Source organism: Poecilia mexicana, unplaced genomic scaffold (genome assembly GCF_051168715.1).
Source record: "Poecilia mexicana isolate PSO_F unplaced genomic scaffold, ASM5116871v1 scaffold_18, whole genome shotgun sequence".
Classification (NCBI taxonomy): domain Eukaryota; kingdom Metazoa; phylum Chordata; class Actinopteri; order Cyprinodontiformes; family Poeciliidae; genus Poecilia; species Poecilia mexicana.
The window spans coordinates 10,337,747-10,351,615 of NW_028263387.1; the positions used below are offsets into that span (position 1 = coordinate 10,337,747).

At 38.9% G+C, this 13,869-nt stretch overlaps 2 protein-coding genes across 3 annotated transcripts; one reads left to right on the top strand and one right to left on the bottom strand.

Moving 5' to 3' along the window:
- Positions 1–1,501: 1,501 nt before the first annotated feature.
- ankrd53 (ankyrin repeat domain 53) lies at positions 1,502–5,504 on the top strand. Its single transcript, XM_014986697.2, has 6 exons — positions 1,502–1,785; positions 2,034–2,112; positions 2,896–3,098; positions 3,371–3,535; positions 3,623–3,743; positions 4,650–5,504. Exons 1-6 carry the CDS (start codon positions 1,733–1,735, stop codon positions 5,190–5,192), a joined length of 1,164 nt encoding a protein of 387 aa, XP_014842183.2. The 5' UTR covers positions 1,502–1,732; the 3' UTR covers positions 5,193–5,504.
- A 1,688-nt stretch (positions 5,505–7,192) lies between these two features.
- tex261 (testis expressed 261) lies at positions 7,193–12,898 on the bottom strand. 2 transcript variants are annotated; one of them, XM_088015311.1, is made up of 6 exons: positions 12,700–12,898; positions 11,002–11,149; positions 10,769–10,922; positions 10,529–10,596; positions 10,343–10,445; positions 7,193–9,597 (listed from the first exon to the last, which is right to left on the bottom strand). In XM_088015311.1, the coding sequence occupies exons 1-6, from the start codon at positions 12,777–12,779 to the stop codon at positions 9,482–9,484; spliced, it is 669 nt and encodes a 222-aa protein (XP_087871437.1). In that variant the 5' UTR covers positions 12,780–12,898; the 3' UTR covers positions 7,193–9,481. The 2 variants fall into 2 exon arrangements, with proteins under 2 accessions (XP_087871437.1, XP_014842238.2); XM_014986752.2 differs by having other exon boundaries at positions 11,002–11,081; positions 12,700–12,896.
- Positions 12,899–13,869: the final 971 nt, after the last annotated feature.

A 13,869-nucleotide genomic window follows, 5' to 3' on the forward strand; every position in this document is an offset into this window, starting at 1 on the left:
TCAAAGTGAAAATTTAAAGTGATACATGATGACTGAGTCATGAATTATTAAGTTTACTAACTTGTTAAATGTGGCTGAAAGCTTTGGAAAAAAAGGCAAGTCGGCGGTAAGCGATAGATTGGAGTTTTATAACAAACTTCAGGGGAGACGGAAGTTGTGACATTGATATTTGAAAGTTCTCAACGCCGCCATTTCCAGGATCTGCCTGAGGTGTTTGTCATTTGTGGCTCTTTTTCAAGGATAATCACTGAAGGCAAATGTTTCTGTGATCTATTTAATTCGAACAGTCAGAAAGAAAACATCGTAGATATGAACTTGGATGGCCTTTTATTTGGTTTGTCTGTTGCAAACTAACAAGTCACAGCATACTTTATGAGGAAATTCATTATTTGAATACTTATAGACATTATATAGACATTATAGACATTTTAAAAATCATACAACATTAACATATTATTTCTAGATATTCAAATCACCAAGTTATGTACTGATTTCCATCCATTAAAATGTTTTGATTTTACAGTTTTTTGATAGTGGACTGCTTAAAATGCTTAACTTTCTCAGAAAGATATTTTTGAAAGCGACGTTTAATATTTCTTTTATGTTGTCATGTAGTTACAGTTGAGCCCAAAATTATTCACACCTCAGGCAGATATTAACTAGCAATAATTCTAATAAACCAAAACATTTGTTTCCAATAGGAAATTACAGGTATGACATAAGAATATCAAGGAGAATCACAAAAAAATATGTTATTTACATTTTAGAATGAAAATGATATGTCGAAAATGATTTAGATCCAATAATCAGTGGAAAAATTCTTAATGGCATTACAATAATCAAATCAGTGTTTGAGATGCTGCGTATTATGGAGAGCGGTGAGATACAGTTCCAAAATTTTAACTACAGTGTTACAATCTCGACATTTTTTTTTTCTTGACAAAGGTGCTGTCCGTCACGTCTAGTTCGCCAATAGGTCAAATGGTCAATAGCTGCAAACAAGGTGGGCCTACTGCCTGGTGTGAGAATCGATTCGCCTTGCCCAGGGGAGAATACAGCTGTCCCACGGCACATCAGATTCACATGCAGCCTGCAGCCCTTGGGAACCTTCTGGCGTCTCCACGGCATTGGCAGGATTGATCTGTTTTACCAAAGGCCAAGACCAAGTGGGTAACTGCTGATGCACCATCAATATGAGCACATCAGGAGGATGTAGTCTGTATGTGGGACACAGGCGATGAAGACAGAATGTATCCATCTCTCTGTCATCCTTCACACAAAGCCTTAAGCTGCATGTGGTTCCTGAATAGACGTGTGGATTCAATTTACTGGTAATAAAAAAAAGGATTTTAAAAAAAGGATGTTTATGTTGTTTAAATTAAAATCAGACATCATCTCTCTTTATCTGTTTTTTTTATCACTTTAGGTAGAATTTGTAAAATGACAAGCAATTTTCAATATTAATATGCTGTATTTTCTATAGTTTGCGCAGAAAACATATTTTCGACATGTTTTTACAAACAAGAAATTGTATTTAAAAAATAAATAAAACGTCACAATACCGTAATAACGCCATATTATATTGTTCAAACGTGAGAAATACTGTTGAAACGATCAAGTTACAGCGCGGTGTAACTCTGTTTTCTTTTGCCTGAAGGACAGCCTCCGCACGCAGTTTTTTTTTTTTTTTTTTTTTAGCAGTTTACAACAAGCGTTCGTTTCCGTGGCAACCATGGAGCGCTCTAACACAAGCAGGAAACGAAGCCGCGGACGAGGTAAGAGCAGGTAAACAACTTTAAAAAATCAAAACAAAGAAACGTTTGAAGTTTTTAGCTTGTGCTGAAGCCTTAGGTCAGAATTTTTTCCACATGCGTAATCTCTAAACGCTAGCAGTTCCGCACTAAACTATATCACGTCACGCATATAAAAAAAAGAGGTGATATTTGGTCATGTTGGCAAATGAAATAAAAATCCTCCCTACTAGCTTCACTTCTAAGGTTCTACATCTCTGTCATTGTGGTTTTGCCTCGCAGGAAGAGTTCCTGTAAAGCGTCATTTCGTGGGCCTGTACTGCCAGATGTTGATCCTGACAGCTTTGAGCTGCTGGTGGAGGTGAGGTCAGACTGGAAAAAAAAAATCAGAACCTGCTGAATAATTGTGCTGACGCCATGTTTGATTCGAATCAATAAACAATCATGTGCAGATGATGGTTATTATTACACAAAATCGCATAGGGTTTTTATTATTTAACAAGAGAATATCTGGCATTTATAAAAAAAAAAAAGTGTGCAAAACGCCTTCCTCTATTTCTACGTGTGAGTAAAGTGGGAAAAAAAGATTTGAAATTTCATTTAAATATTTTACATGATTTTCTTTAGAATTTATTTATCTCTCTATGCATCCATCCATTTTTATCCAATTACACCTCCATTCATAAGACTGATTTTTCTAACATCATTCATCCATTTTTTTATTCATTCATTCATTCATTCATGTATTTTTTGACCATTTTAACCAAGAGTCAAAGCATCCATACATCTATCCATCCATTTCGATGTTCCTCCATCCATCTGTCTATTAGTTCATCTCAGTCTATGTTTTTATTTTTTTGCAGGGTTTATATTTACAGCCATAAAACCATCACCCATAAGGACAACATTTTTGTTTTAATACTTAAAAACTTGCCCAAGACAAACTGAACACTGACTTTAGAAAACATTTTTGACGTTTTGACATAAGAATGTGCAGGAACCCTGTAAAACTGAACTATCGGTGCAATCAAATAAAAAATTGTTTTTAGTGGCACCAAGACTACCGAGTGCTATTAAACAGAAATAACAGGGATCACTGTCTGCTTAAAGCTGGATTATAAAAATGCTTTTTCACTCTGTCCAGGAGAAACTCCCAGCCCTCCATGTAGCTTGCCTGTATGGTGAACTGCGGACTGTCCAGCTCATAATAGAGGCCAGTCCATTGTGGGTCAACCTCAGTGATTCTAAAGGTCACCGGCCCCTGCACGCCGTTCTGTCCTCGCAACGGTTGTCCGACACGTACACCATTTTAAAATACCTGATGGAGCAAGGAGCTGACATCAATGCGTAGGGGCCCCTTCTTACAGAAATATTCTCTTTATGTTGGTATTTAATTCAGCTGCATTTTATTTATATATATATATATATATATATATATATATATATATATATATATATATATATATATATATATATATATATATATCTTAAATCCAACTGGATTTAAGAAGAACTATTGACTGAAAAACAAATTGATTCATTTAAAAAAAACAAAGTATGGATTTTAAAAATAAATGTTTTTTTTTTTTTGTTTTGTTTTGTTTTTTGTCCCATGGTAGTACATCAAATTCAGGGGAAACCCCGCTGCACATTGCCGCCACCAGGGGCCTCTTAAACTGCACAGAAGTGCTTGTGAAGGCCGGAGCGGATATTTTGGCAAAGGACAAAATGGGACTGACGCCTCTGGACATGGCGCACATCTGGAACCACAGGAAGATAGCTCGGTATCCAGCTAAAGACGACGCCGGACCAAAAGCACCTCAAACAGTCTTCAGTCGGACTGATTCAAACTGATTCTTCTGTGTTTTCAGGTACTTGAAGCACTCCTTGTGGTATTACCAAAAGAGGGACGAAATGGAGGAGATAAAGTTGGCTCAGATGTTATACAGAGATCTCATAGAGCTGGTCAAGCAGAAAAATCTGGATATGAAGGTGAGCGCTTGACATATACACTGCAAAACATTAACGTAGAATTAACTACGAAAACACCGGCTTCAGTTTCTCGACTCCCGTACTTGAAATTTCTAAAAACCCTTGCAAAAGTATTCACGTCCCTTGAACTTTTACACATTTTGGCCGCTTAACAAGTACAAATGAAGATGCTGAAATTCACAGCTCAGCTGGGAGAACTTGTTGCTAGGGCAACCCTTAATGTTCGTCACATTATGGAAGAGTGAAACACGACAATGCTCTACTTGCAGTTTTCCACGAGTCATGTACGAGGACTCAACAAACACACGGAGGAGGTTGCTCTGCTCGAAGGAGGCCAACAATTAAAGCAGAACTTTTAGGTGACAGCAGCGTTTTGATGTGGGGATGATTTTCTACAACGGAGAACCAAGAGAAGATTTCAGATACATTTCAGTTTTAACGTGTAACTTGATCAAATGTAGCGACGTTCAGGGGGATTTCCTTCGTAAGGCTGTTTGTGTTCTTTACCGAACGTTATATATCACAAATAAAATGACATCAATAAAATAAAAAAACATTCAAAGGATGGGGTAGCAGTAAAAACCCAACCCTTCTCCAATACGTCACAGTTATAATATCTTCCTATTTATCAGTGTTGTAGCAAAATATCTTCATTCCACTCTCAGGTTATTTATTAATGCAGTAAATTCAAAGATGTGCTTACAATACCCCTTTAGGTATGAGTATTACTAATAGTTGTATTAATAACATTATTGATGTTAATAATGATATAATTACATGATATATCAAGATCATTTCCCATATTTAGCGTAAACCGTTTAGTAGTTTGTATTGTTAAATGTTTGGATGTTGCTTTAAGTCCACAGTCAAACTGTTCCAGACGCTGTTTCTCCATTTTTGCTTCAGCTGGCCCTTGTTGAAGAGTGGGCAAAGAAGAGAGGCTTGTCTCCGCTCAATACGCTCACGCCCAGATCCAAGCCGTCCAAATACCACCGTAAGTGCAGCTTGTCAGAGCAGAGCAAGAGGCAACCCAAACCTACCAAGGGACAGTGCAAACGCATGCAGGGGAAGCAGGACGACTCCAAAGCACAGCAGCCCCGCTTACTCGACAGTCCCTGGACCGTCTTTGGCCTCCACTCAGAGATACCCTCCACAGACCCGGACCTCAGGGACGATGTCGTCTTGCTGAAGGACAGCATCACCCAGAGGCTTCACTACATGACCAAGTGGGACACGGTGCCTCACCTCGCCCCTAACCTGCCTCTGGACGTGATTCAGAGACTGTTGTTTCCCAAAGCGTTTCCTTCTCGGCTCAGCACGTCACGGGACTTTGAGCCGCACGACATCGAGAATATCCAGCACAAAAGATTCCCTCTGGGAAGGAGCACCTCTCCCTGGACAGAGGTGGTCATGCACCTGCTTGAGGTCCTGGAGCTGGGACACTACTAGTCTTCCTCCTGTCCAGGCAATAAAACTAGGTTTAAAATCCTTTATGACATCATGGAGGAAACGCTCTGAGGCTTCGCACGTGGATGTTGATGTTGCTAGAGCAACAAACTCTCTACTGTAGTCTTCCTGAGTAAAACATCTTTGATCAATTATCTGTCAGATTAAATAATGTGCACAAGTTCCTTCCATTAAACCCCCAAAGAGATGATTTGCTTCCAATTGACATGAACAAATAAGACCAGACAAAGTGTTGCGCATTCCTGAAGCAGTAAACTTATTTTGTCAGATTTTATTTTTGCTAGCAAAAGCATCCTGTCATAATGTGCACAGCTGAGGTGTAAATGTGTTATATGAGCAAAAATCCTGAGCTCCACAAAATAACAAATCTCTGCTTTATCTTACAGCTAAAGAAGACCCTTATAGTGGACACACACTGTTAAAATTGAAGTTTTTTCCCCCCTAAAAAAAATTCCAGCCATGAAGAATAATTTCCAAACTTTCCCATTTTTTGTACATTTCAACAAAATGTTAGAGGAAAAATATTTTTAAAGACTAACAAACAGTCCAATATCCTGGTTGCACAAGAGCACACATATTTATTGGGCTTTAATGAATCTGATAAACCTGAAATGGAGTTCAGCTGTTCTAGATCGATTTTTTGGACATTTCCATCCTTTAGCCCAATGTGACGTTACAGAGCATCAAAATCTTATTGCATAAAGGAGTCGGTTAAAAGAAGTCTAAAAATAAACATACGCATTGCTCAATGACAGGAACCAAAACCAGAAGCCTTTCCAAAACTAATTTAGACACAAGAGTGAAACTGGTCAGAGAGCCTAATACGTCTGTAAAGTAATTTCCAGCCGGTACAAGTTATATTCTACTCATGAAAACACTCTCCTGAATTCATCAAGTCTGAAATATGGAGGAAGTACAGTTACAGCACAGACCACCACCAACTGGGGAAAATTAGCCTGGCCGTAGGCATTCTGTCTAATCCGCTCGATTCTCATCTCCCTTGAGTGCTCTGCCTGGGCTTTCTCCCATTGAACTGGATTCCTCCATTTTCTACTGGGACTATGAGTGAACAGAAGAAGTCGAGAATGATGTTGATTTTCTGCTGTGCTTTAGAATTGAAGTCATCCTGTAGTTTTAGCAATGGCAACGGAGAGAGTGAATAAAGCCATTCAGTCCATGTTGACCACATATTGAATTAACATCAACAGCTGCCTCGCTAATGTTTTCTTACAGCACAAGCCATTTCCAGTAAACTTCATAGTATCAAACTAGTCCATTGCATACATATACAGGGCAATCATTAGCCAATTAGCATAAAATTTAAAATCCCAACAATTAGGTTGGCAAAAAAAAAAAAAGTTTCAAGCGATTCGTCACGGTCTTGAAAAGTTGGAATTATAACAGGGACGTGGAGACTTTTTGAGAGCCACTGCATATCCCAGAGTTTGACAATACGTAGCTAAAGTGACAAAGCCAAACATGTTATGCTCTCCAGATGCTACCCCAATGAAAGCAGGGCTGGCACAGGGTGAGTGAAAGGTGAGAAAACCTCAGTGAACTGGGTCGCCTGTCACAGTTGCATGCACTTTCACTGATCTGCCCCGGGGAAATGAACCAGGATCCAGGTAAGCATGCGAGTTTGAACCACAAGTCACAGTCTGTCAGCTGAAGGCGTTTGGTGTTCTGGAGTTTGTGTGCGTGTGTGTGGGGTTTTGTCTTTTTCCTTTACTTGACGAAGCACTTCACACCTCGGTCGGGGTCAGGGTCCACACTGCTATGAACCCGGTGCTCCCCCTGTGACCAAGTCACATGAGACTAGAATAACATTATCCCATTCGGTTTGACAGGCTCAGGCACAGAAACGCGTTCTGCGAACGGTGAAGGTCAACCGTCTGTGGTCGACTGGACGCGTTGACCTTATTGAACTGTAAATCGTGACCGCAACACTTTGTTTCCTTTAAACATCAAGTTAATTCCACAAATTTGTTTCATAAAATTATTTATTTCACATCTGTGTACATACCGACCTATGATGAATTTTGTAAAAACGGTTTCAGCTGCTTTAGCGTTTCTTTAATAAAATCAGTTTGTGCAGTTTCTGTCCGTTATCAGTAATCCTGAAAAAAAATTAAAAAATTATAATTTCACAGGTTTGATTTGACATGAAAGAAGCTTTCATGTCAAATTTAGTCTTAAACACATTTAGAACAACAACAAAAACCAAACGGCTTTATTACTATAAACTCCAACATTAAGACAAATAGCTAGTCGTCAGGATCGGGTTTAACTGCAAGCGATGTGACCAGATGTAGATGCCTGGGTCACTGAACGCAGTTTCCAGTGAGCTTCACTGAGCTTGCAGTTTACATATGTCACAACCAAATGTTAGCGATTGGGAACAATCAGATCCAGTTGTTTAAAACTTACAGAGCTCTCCACAAAGCAATTGTTTATTGATAGCCGAGGGTCCAGACTGTGTATGAAACAAAGGGCTGGTTTATAATCAGGCTGATTTTGTTCGAACCAACCTCAAGTTTGTGTCCTTAGAAACTATTTTATATTCATGGACTACGTGAAAACGTGTAAGATTATATGGAAAGAGAATTAAAGAGGTTTTATTTACTTGTCATTGATTGAGGTTCTGACTCGTGTTTGAGTCGGTTGACTCTTCTGACATCGGATTTTACGATCAATGAGTAAGTCAAAATAACTAAATAACCTTCTGCCTGCATATCAGGCTGATTAGAATCTCATCACTGCATTTCCTTAAACAGATTTTACAAAATTGCTTTAAGACCTTGGCTGTCAAATCTGCTACAGACTTTAAAAACCTTGCACCGTCAAGATGACAAAGGTGGTATGAATTGAATTGGTAGTTAGGCAGGAACGGGTTTCTGCTACCACACAAATGTCTCTAAAATAGTTGCAAATTGCCGCACGATCTGTCCAACACATCCCAAATTGTAAAGAAACGTCCTCCAACATGTACAATAACAGTACAGGAGGTACAACCTGACACACTGTTTGTATGAAACATCCCCAAAGCAGCTCTGAATGGATACACGAGTCTTAGGAAATGGTTATTGTAGGGACAAACGGTTAGGTAGGAATGCGTGCCTCGTTTGCAACGAGTGGTGCGGTTCGGTACGTGTCTGTTTTCAGAACACACTACTCCTGGTGCGCCTCGCAGGTTGTAGGTTTCATCGGATGACGGTACGGTTAAGGTGAAGCTTCTGGCATCACGCAACACGTGGCGGAAAGACTCCTGAATCCGCCAAACTATTTTTACAGTACGACGGACACCAAGCCTCAACGACCCGCGCTTTGGAAACGAGGGATTAACATCCTGAATGCTGGTGCAAACTGAAGCGCTGTCGATACGAACCGCTCCCGTTACGGGCACAAATGAACGAAACATTTGTGTCGTCCAGAAAACAATTCTTCTGCGGTACAAAACCAAAACTGCAAATTGACAAATTAAACACCCAGTTTAACTGATCCAGAGCAAAGTGATGTGCTGAAATTTAAGATTAAATTTAGACCTGGAATATGCATCTATGTGACCGATTTTATAGGAAGTAAAGGTCACTTTCCACCTATACTGGAATAAAAGTCATAATATTTATTTGAGAACTCCCTCGCAGATTTTCAAGTAACCTTTAAAAGTGATTGCTGGATTTCTTGTTAGTTTCAGCAGCCAAGTTGTTTCACATGTTTTTTTGCTGTGCTTTCTAAGATTACCGCTTTTCATGCCATTGCTCTCTCTCTGATCTATTTTACTCATTTAGTGGAAAACATTTCACCCCTCTGCGTGACTTTGGTGCTACCTTGAAGACTTAATCAGACAAACACAAAAATGACAAGAATAGATCTTTAAAAGGAAATCCAATTATGATTTATCCATCCGCAACAAGTTTGTCAGTTAGTATTTTAAACCCCTCTCTCAGAATTGCTTCGATACTAAAGCTTAAAAAATATGTCGATGATACAAAAATCACTGCGCTACAGTCATGATCCCCCAAAAAAAGGTCTCAAAGAGGTGCTCTTGGCAGTCGGAACAAACCCAAAGATGAACATGGCCTTTGTAAACTCAATCAATCATCCAGTCTGTTTATTGGTCCATCCTTTTTGTGCGCTTTCCTCCATGTTTTGGCCACTGCTTTGCTTCAGTCCAATCCACAAAGGACTTCCGACGTCCTTCTTGCTCTACCGCTTGTTGTCCAACTTCTCCACACACCTACACATCCCCGGCCCCCCCGAATCCGAGCCCGTCAGTACATTTTCTGTCGGCTGGGTAGTATCGCCTCCTTGAGGAAGGAGAATATGAGGAGGATCCCAGACCTCTTGCCTCGCTTGCCCTTGGTGAAATAATTTGACACAACATCGTCTGAAAAAGAGCAACAAAGAAGAAAATAAAACGTCAAAGGAAGGGGCTTCAAATGAGCGGAAGGAAACAGTTCGATAAGCGGATAGGTCAAAAGAAAGAAATCTGGTACAGACAAGAAAATAATTGTGGTGAAAATGAGCCTCATCCTCCCATTAGCAAACAAAAAACAAATCTAGCTAGCAAAAGTATATTAGCAGTTAATAGCTAGTAACCAGAGCATCAACTGAGTCACATAATACAATGAAGATGTCTGTGCATAAATTTTGGCCTGACAAAAAAGTCCTGCGAAAAAATAAAATTACATATCTGTCATTAAACAATACTGCCACAACAAAATTTAAGACGTGATAATCAGATTTAAGACCAATGCACATTTTTGTAATAGATTTAAGACAATTGAAGGCCTTAATTTTAGATACATGAATCCAAGACTTTTTAAGGATCACCCTCTATTTAAAATATTTCCTGTCATAATCAGCTTGAAATGACATATATCCACATTTTGACGCCCAGACACAGATTTTTACCCATGTCTGATCTGATCTCTATCAAAGCCTTAAAAACATGTTCCTCTAATCGGTTCCAAAAATGTTGGGATGTTTGTGAGTAGAAATAAAAAAATTAAAAAAAAGCAGTAAAGAAAAGGAAAATTTTTCTCTAGGTTACACATCAGGTGGAGGGCCGTCATGTTATACTTTCAACCTCCATTGTGCTAAACTATTATCAGCCATAACCAAATTCTCACCTCCTTGCTGTATGGTGGATGGAAGCACATTTTCTCCCGCTGACAGCGACACGAAGAAGGCAAACGGGATGACCCACAGGCAGATGGTGAAGTAGGACAGCACCTGACACCAGTCAGAAACAGTCGGTAAAAAACTGGACAAGAAACACATTTCCATGCTTCCAGAGCCGTAATGACATGCAATACCTCTGAGAACGGGTAATACTCTTGTGCAAAGTACTGGAAGGCCATGTAATGGTTCACCACCACTAACACTGCAGTGTAAAAACAAAAGTACGTAAATCATACTGAAAACAGTAACACGTGACCAGAAGCAACTAATCAAGCCTCAACGGTTAGTGTGTCGCTTTATTATACTAACGTATTCTTCAGCATTGGTGAATCCTGCAACAGGATATAATGAAATCTGATCCAAGTCGCGCTCACCACAGGAGAGGATGAAGTTGGGAGAGCTGAGCAGAATGTAGGGAAAGGTTCGCAGGAGGCCAAAATACACCAGGTTCGTAAAGAGGCCGACGCCGACCATGAGGAGAGGGAAACCTTCAAAGACGTAGAGGCACACCAGCACACCTGTCGAGAACTGGACATACATTCACACGCAGTGAGATGCCCGCCGTGTACAGATTAAAAAGTGCATCATCCTGCACCAGCATACTCACCAGGATCATGTATTTTATTATTCGACTTGTGGCTACTGTGTACTCCTCTATTAGCTCTGCCAAGTAGTATAGGCCAGCCGCTGGTGGAAGACGAAAGGGATTACGTAGGCTGCAAAACATCTCTGATGCAAGACTGCTTAGCAAGGAGCTAAAACAGGCGTCAGAGGGTGTAAATGGTATCGTTGCTTCATGACTGGAGTAAGACTGGAGTCAGTCGAAACACTTACAGATGTACCACACAGCATTACCAGCATAGATGCCTTACAAACAAATATTTCTCTAAAACTAAAACATTATCATTATTAACCATGCTAACCTCTCCACCAGTTAGATGAGGCGAAAGAGCACACATTCAATCTTATTTTTTACAAATTGTTCAAAATTTGTTGGTACCGCTTAGTGTTTGGTAATATTTTCTAGCACAATTTAAAATAATCCATAGTAGTTTATTGGGGAAATGTAGGTCAGAGTAATAAAAGATATTTTATCTTTATACCACTATCTGTTTAGTTTAAAAATAGGCCTTTCCCCCCCCCCCCCCCCATCAGCAAAGGAAAAACAAAGAAGAAAAAAAAATGTTTTGTGACATTAAAATACTTAAACTATTTCAAACTATTATTTAAGAAACAAACAGCTATTCAAATTATAAAGAAAACTTAGTGAAGGCTAAATAGCAAAACTCGTTTCTCTTCATTTCTTGAATGTGACATGCATGTGTTGCTTAATAGATTTTTTTTTAAGACTTTCATCTAATTTAGTTCGAGTTAAAATCCTCAAATACTCTCTGATGCACAACCAATAAAAATGTAGGAAAGATCTGGCTATCACACTCTGGTTTAGCTTGTAGTTTCACTAAAACAATTTGATTTAATTGCACTTTTTGTTTTCCTTTTTTGTTGTTTCAAACCAGCTTCTCTTTAGGAAATAGTTTTCTACACATTTTAATTTCATTAGTGGACAATAACTGATTTAATGAGACCCCAAAGAAAACAAAAAAGACTGCAGCATCCACAAAACTTACACATGTACAAATATCTCCTTCTGAAGCTAATTATTTTCCTAAAATAAAATGAATGCGTCATCTCTGGATTGTTTCTTCAGCCCTAAATAAAAAACAGTATTAAAGTTTTTTTGTCTCTTATATTGTGTGTTATACGGTTTTTGTTTCACATTAAAAAAATAAAGAGGCCTGCTTGATACCAGCCAGCTAAACCGATTCTTAAGTCTAATGTGCTTCTTTGTGTGTTTGTTTTGGGCAATAATTTACTAATTACTGAGCATTCAGTAAACTTTTGTACTTTGTTTCCACATATAAACAATTCCCCACTGACTTTGTGAAACTGATAGCATTGTCGTCTTCAAGTTTCGGCTTCCTGCTGTAACTCTGATCTTTGCTTAATCGAGTAATGTCAGCGTTTGTTCTAGATTATAAGATTAGTTTTACAGTAAACCCACAAGGAACTAAAGGAGCTTGGAGTTAAACGGCAGCTAGCTAGCTAATTTTCAACAAATTTACATCTAAATTGCATCTCCTGCATGGAAATCACCCCAGTCATCTGAAAACTGCGACATTAACTTTGTTTTTCGAAGCTCCGCTGACGTTCACCTGAGCTGATTCACCTGTTCACAGCGTTAGCATTACCAAGCTAATTTGAGCCGCTACGTTATCAGCGGCGGACATTCTCAGCTTCAACTCACCTATCGCTAGAGTGACGAAGGACACTTGGACGATCAGCGACAGCCAGCTCAGTAAATAAATAAACCACATCTCTCTGCATATGCTACAACACACACAATAAAGAGAATAAAGACTAAAATAAGCTAGCTGCCTGCTAGCGCTGTTCAGAGCTCTTTCCGCTGTGTTTTCAGCACGAGCCGACAAGTGCAGGAAAGAAGGGAGTTTTTTTTTTTTTTGACAAGAAGGTTGCGACGCTGTCGCGACAGCGCCACCCGTGGTAGGAGCAGGAATGCAATTTTGTCAAAACTTTTAATCGTAAATTGTTTTAATTAGACATGCTGAACATTATTACACACGATTAAAACTATAACTTTCGAAAGACGTAGTTAAAACTAACAAATGAGCGGATTAAAGGAAACTTAGCAAGATGAGACAATTAAATTAAGGTTTCTTCCCAACAGTAACAACAAGAATGGTTCTGGCATCACTAGACTCTGATTAGTCTCACAGATCAGGTATAGTGCCTCTTTACAAATTTCTTCCACTTTTGATACACTTAAGAGTTTTAAATCATTAAACTAATTTTGATATCACAAAGGCAGCATGAGTAAGTAAACACAAATAAATAAATTATAATTTAATTTATCAAGGAAAGAAGCTGTCCAAAGCCATCAGTTAGCTAACTAAGCTAATTATTTGCTCTCTAACTGTAATAACTGGGTGCATCATTCTTGTTGGCAACAGTGGCCATCAAACATTTGCAGTCAATGTTTGTTTTACATCAGTGTGGAGGAATTTTGTTTGGCTCTTCTTAGCAGAACTGTTTTTGTTTTACCCACACTGGCATATTTACAACCACGCGCTGCCTGTAAAGGCCACACCATAGTACCTCAGTCAAATTCAAGTACAGACTTTAAGTAGGCCACTCTAAAGGCTTCATTTTGTTTTTTGAGGAATTCAGAGTTGGAAATGTTGGCATCATTGTCGTGATTCAGACCTGATAGTCAGACATTCTCCATAAGGATTTTCTGATAAACTATAGAACTCATGTTTCCATTAAACTTAAGTTATTTTCATCATGTTTGATGGTTCGTTTGACAGTTTTTTGTTCTTGAAATTCTGAGTTAGTTTTAGCTCAAATGTAACAGGAAGCAGATCTTAAATAATAATTTAAAAAATCCTCTTTTGTC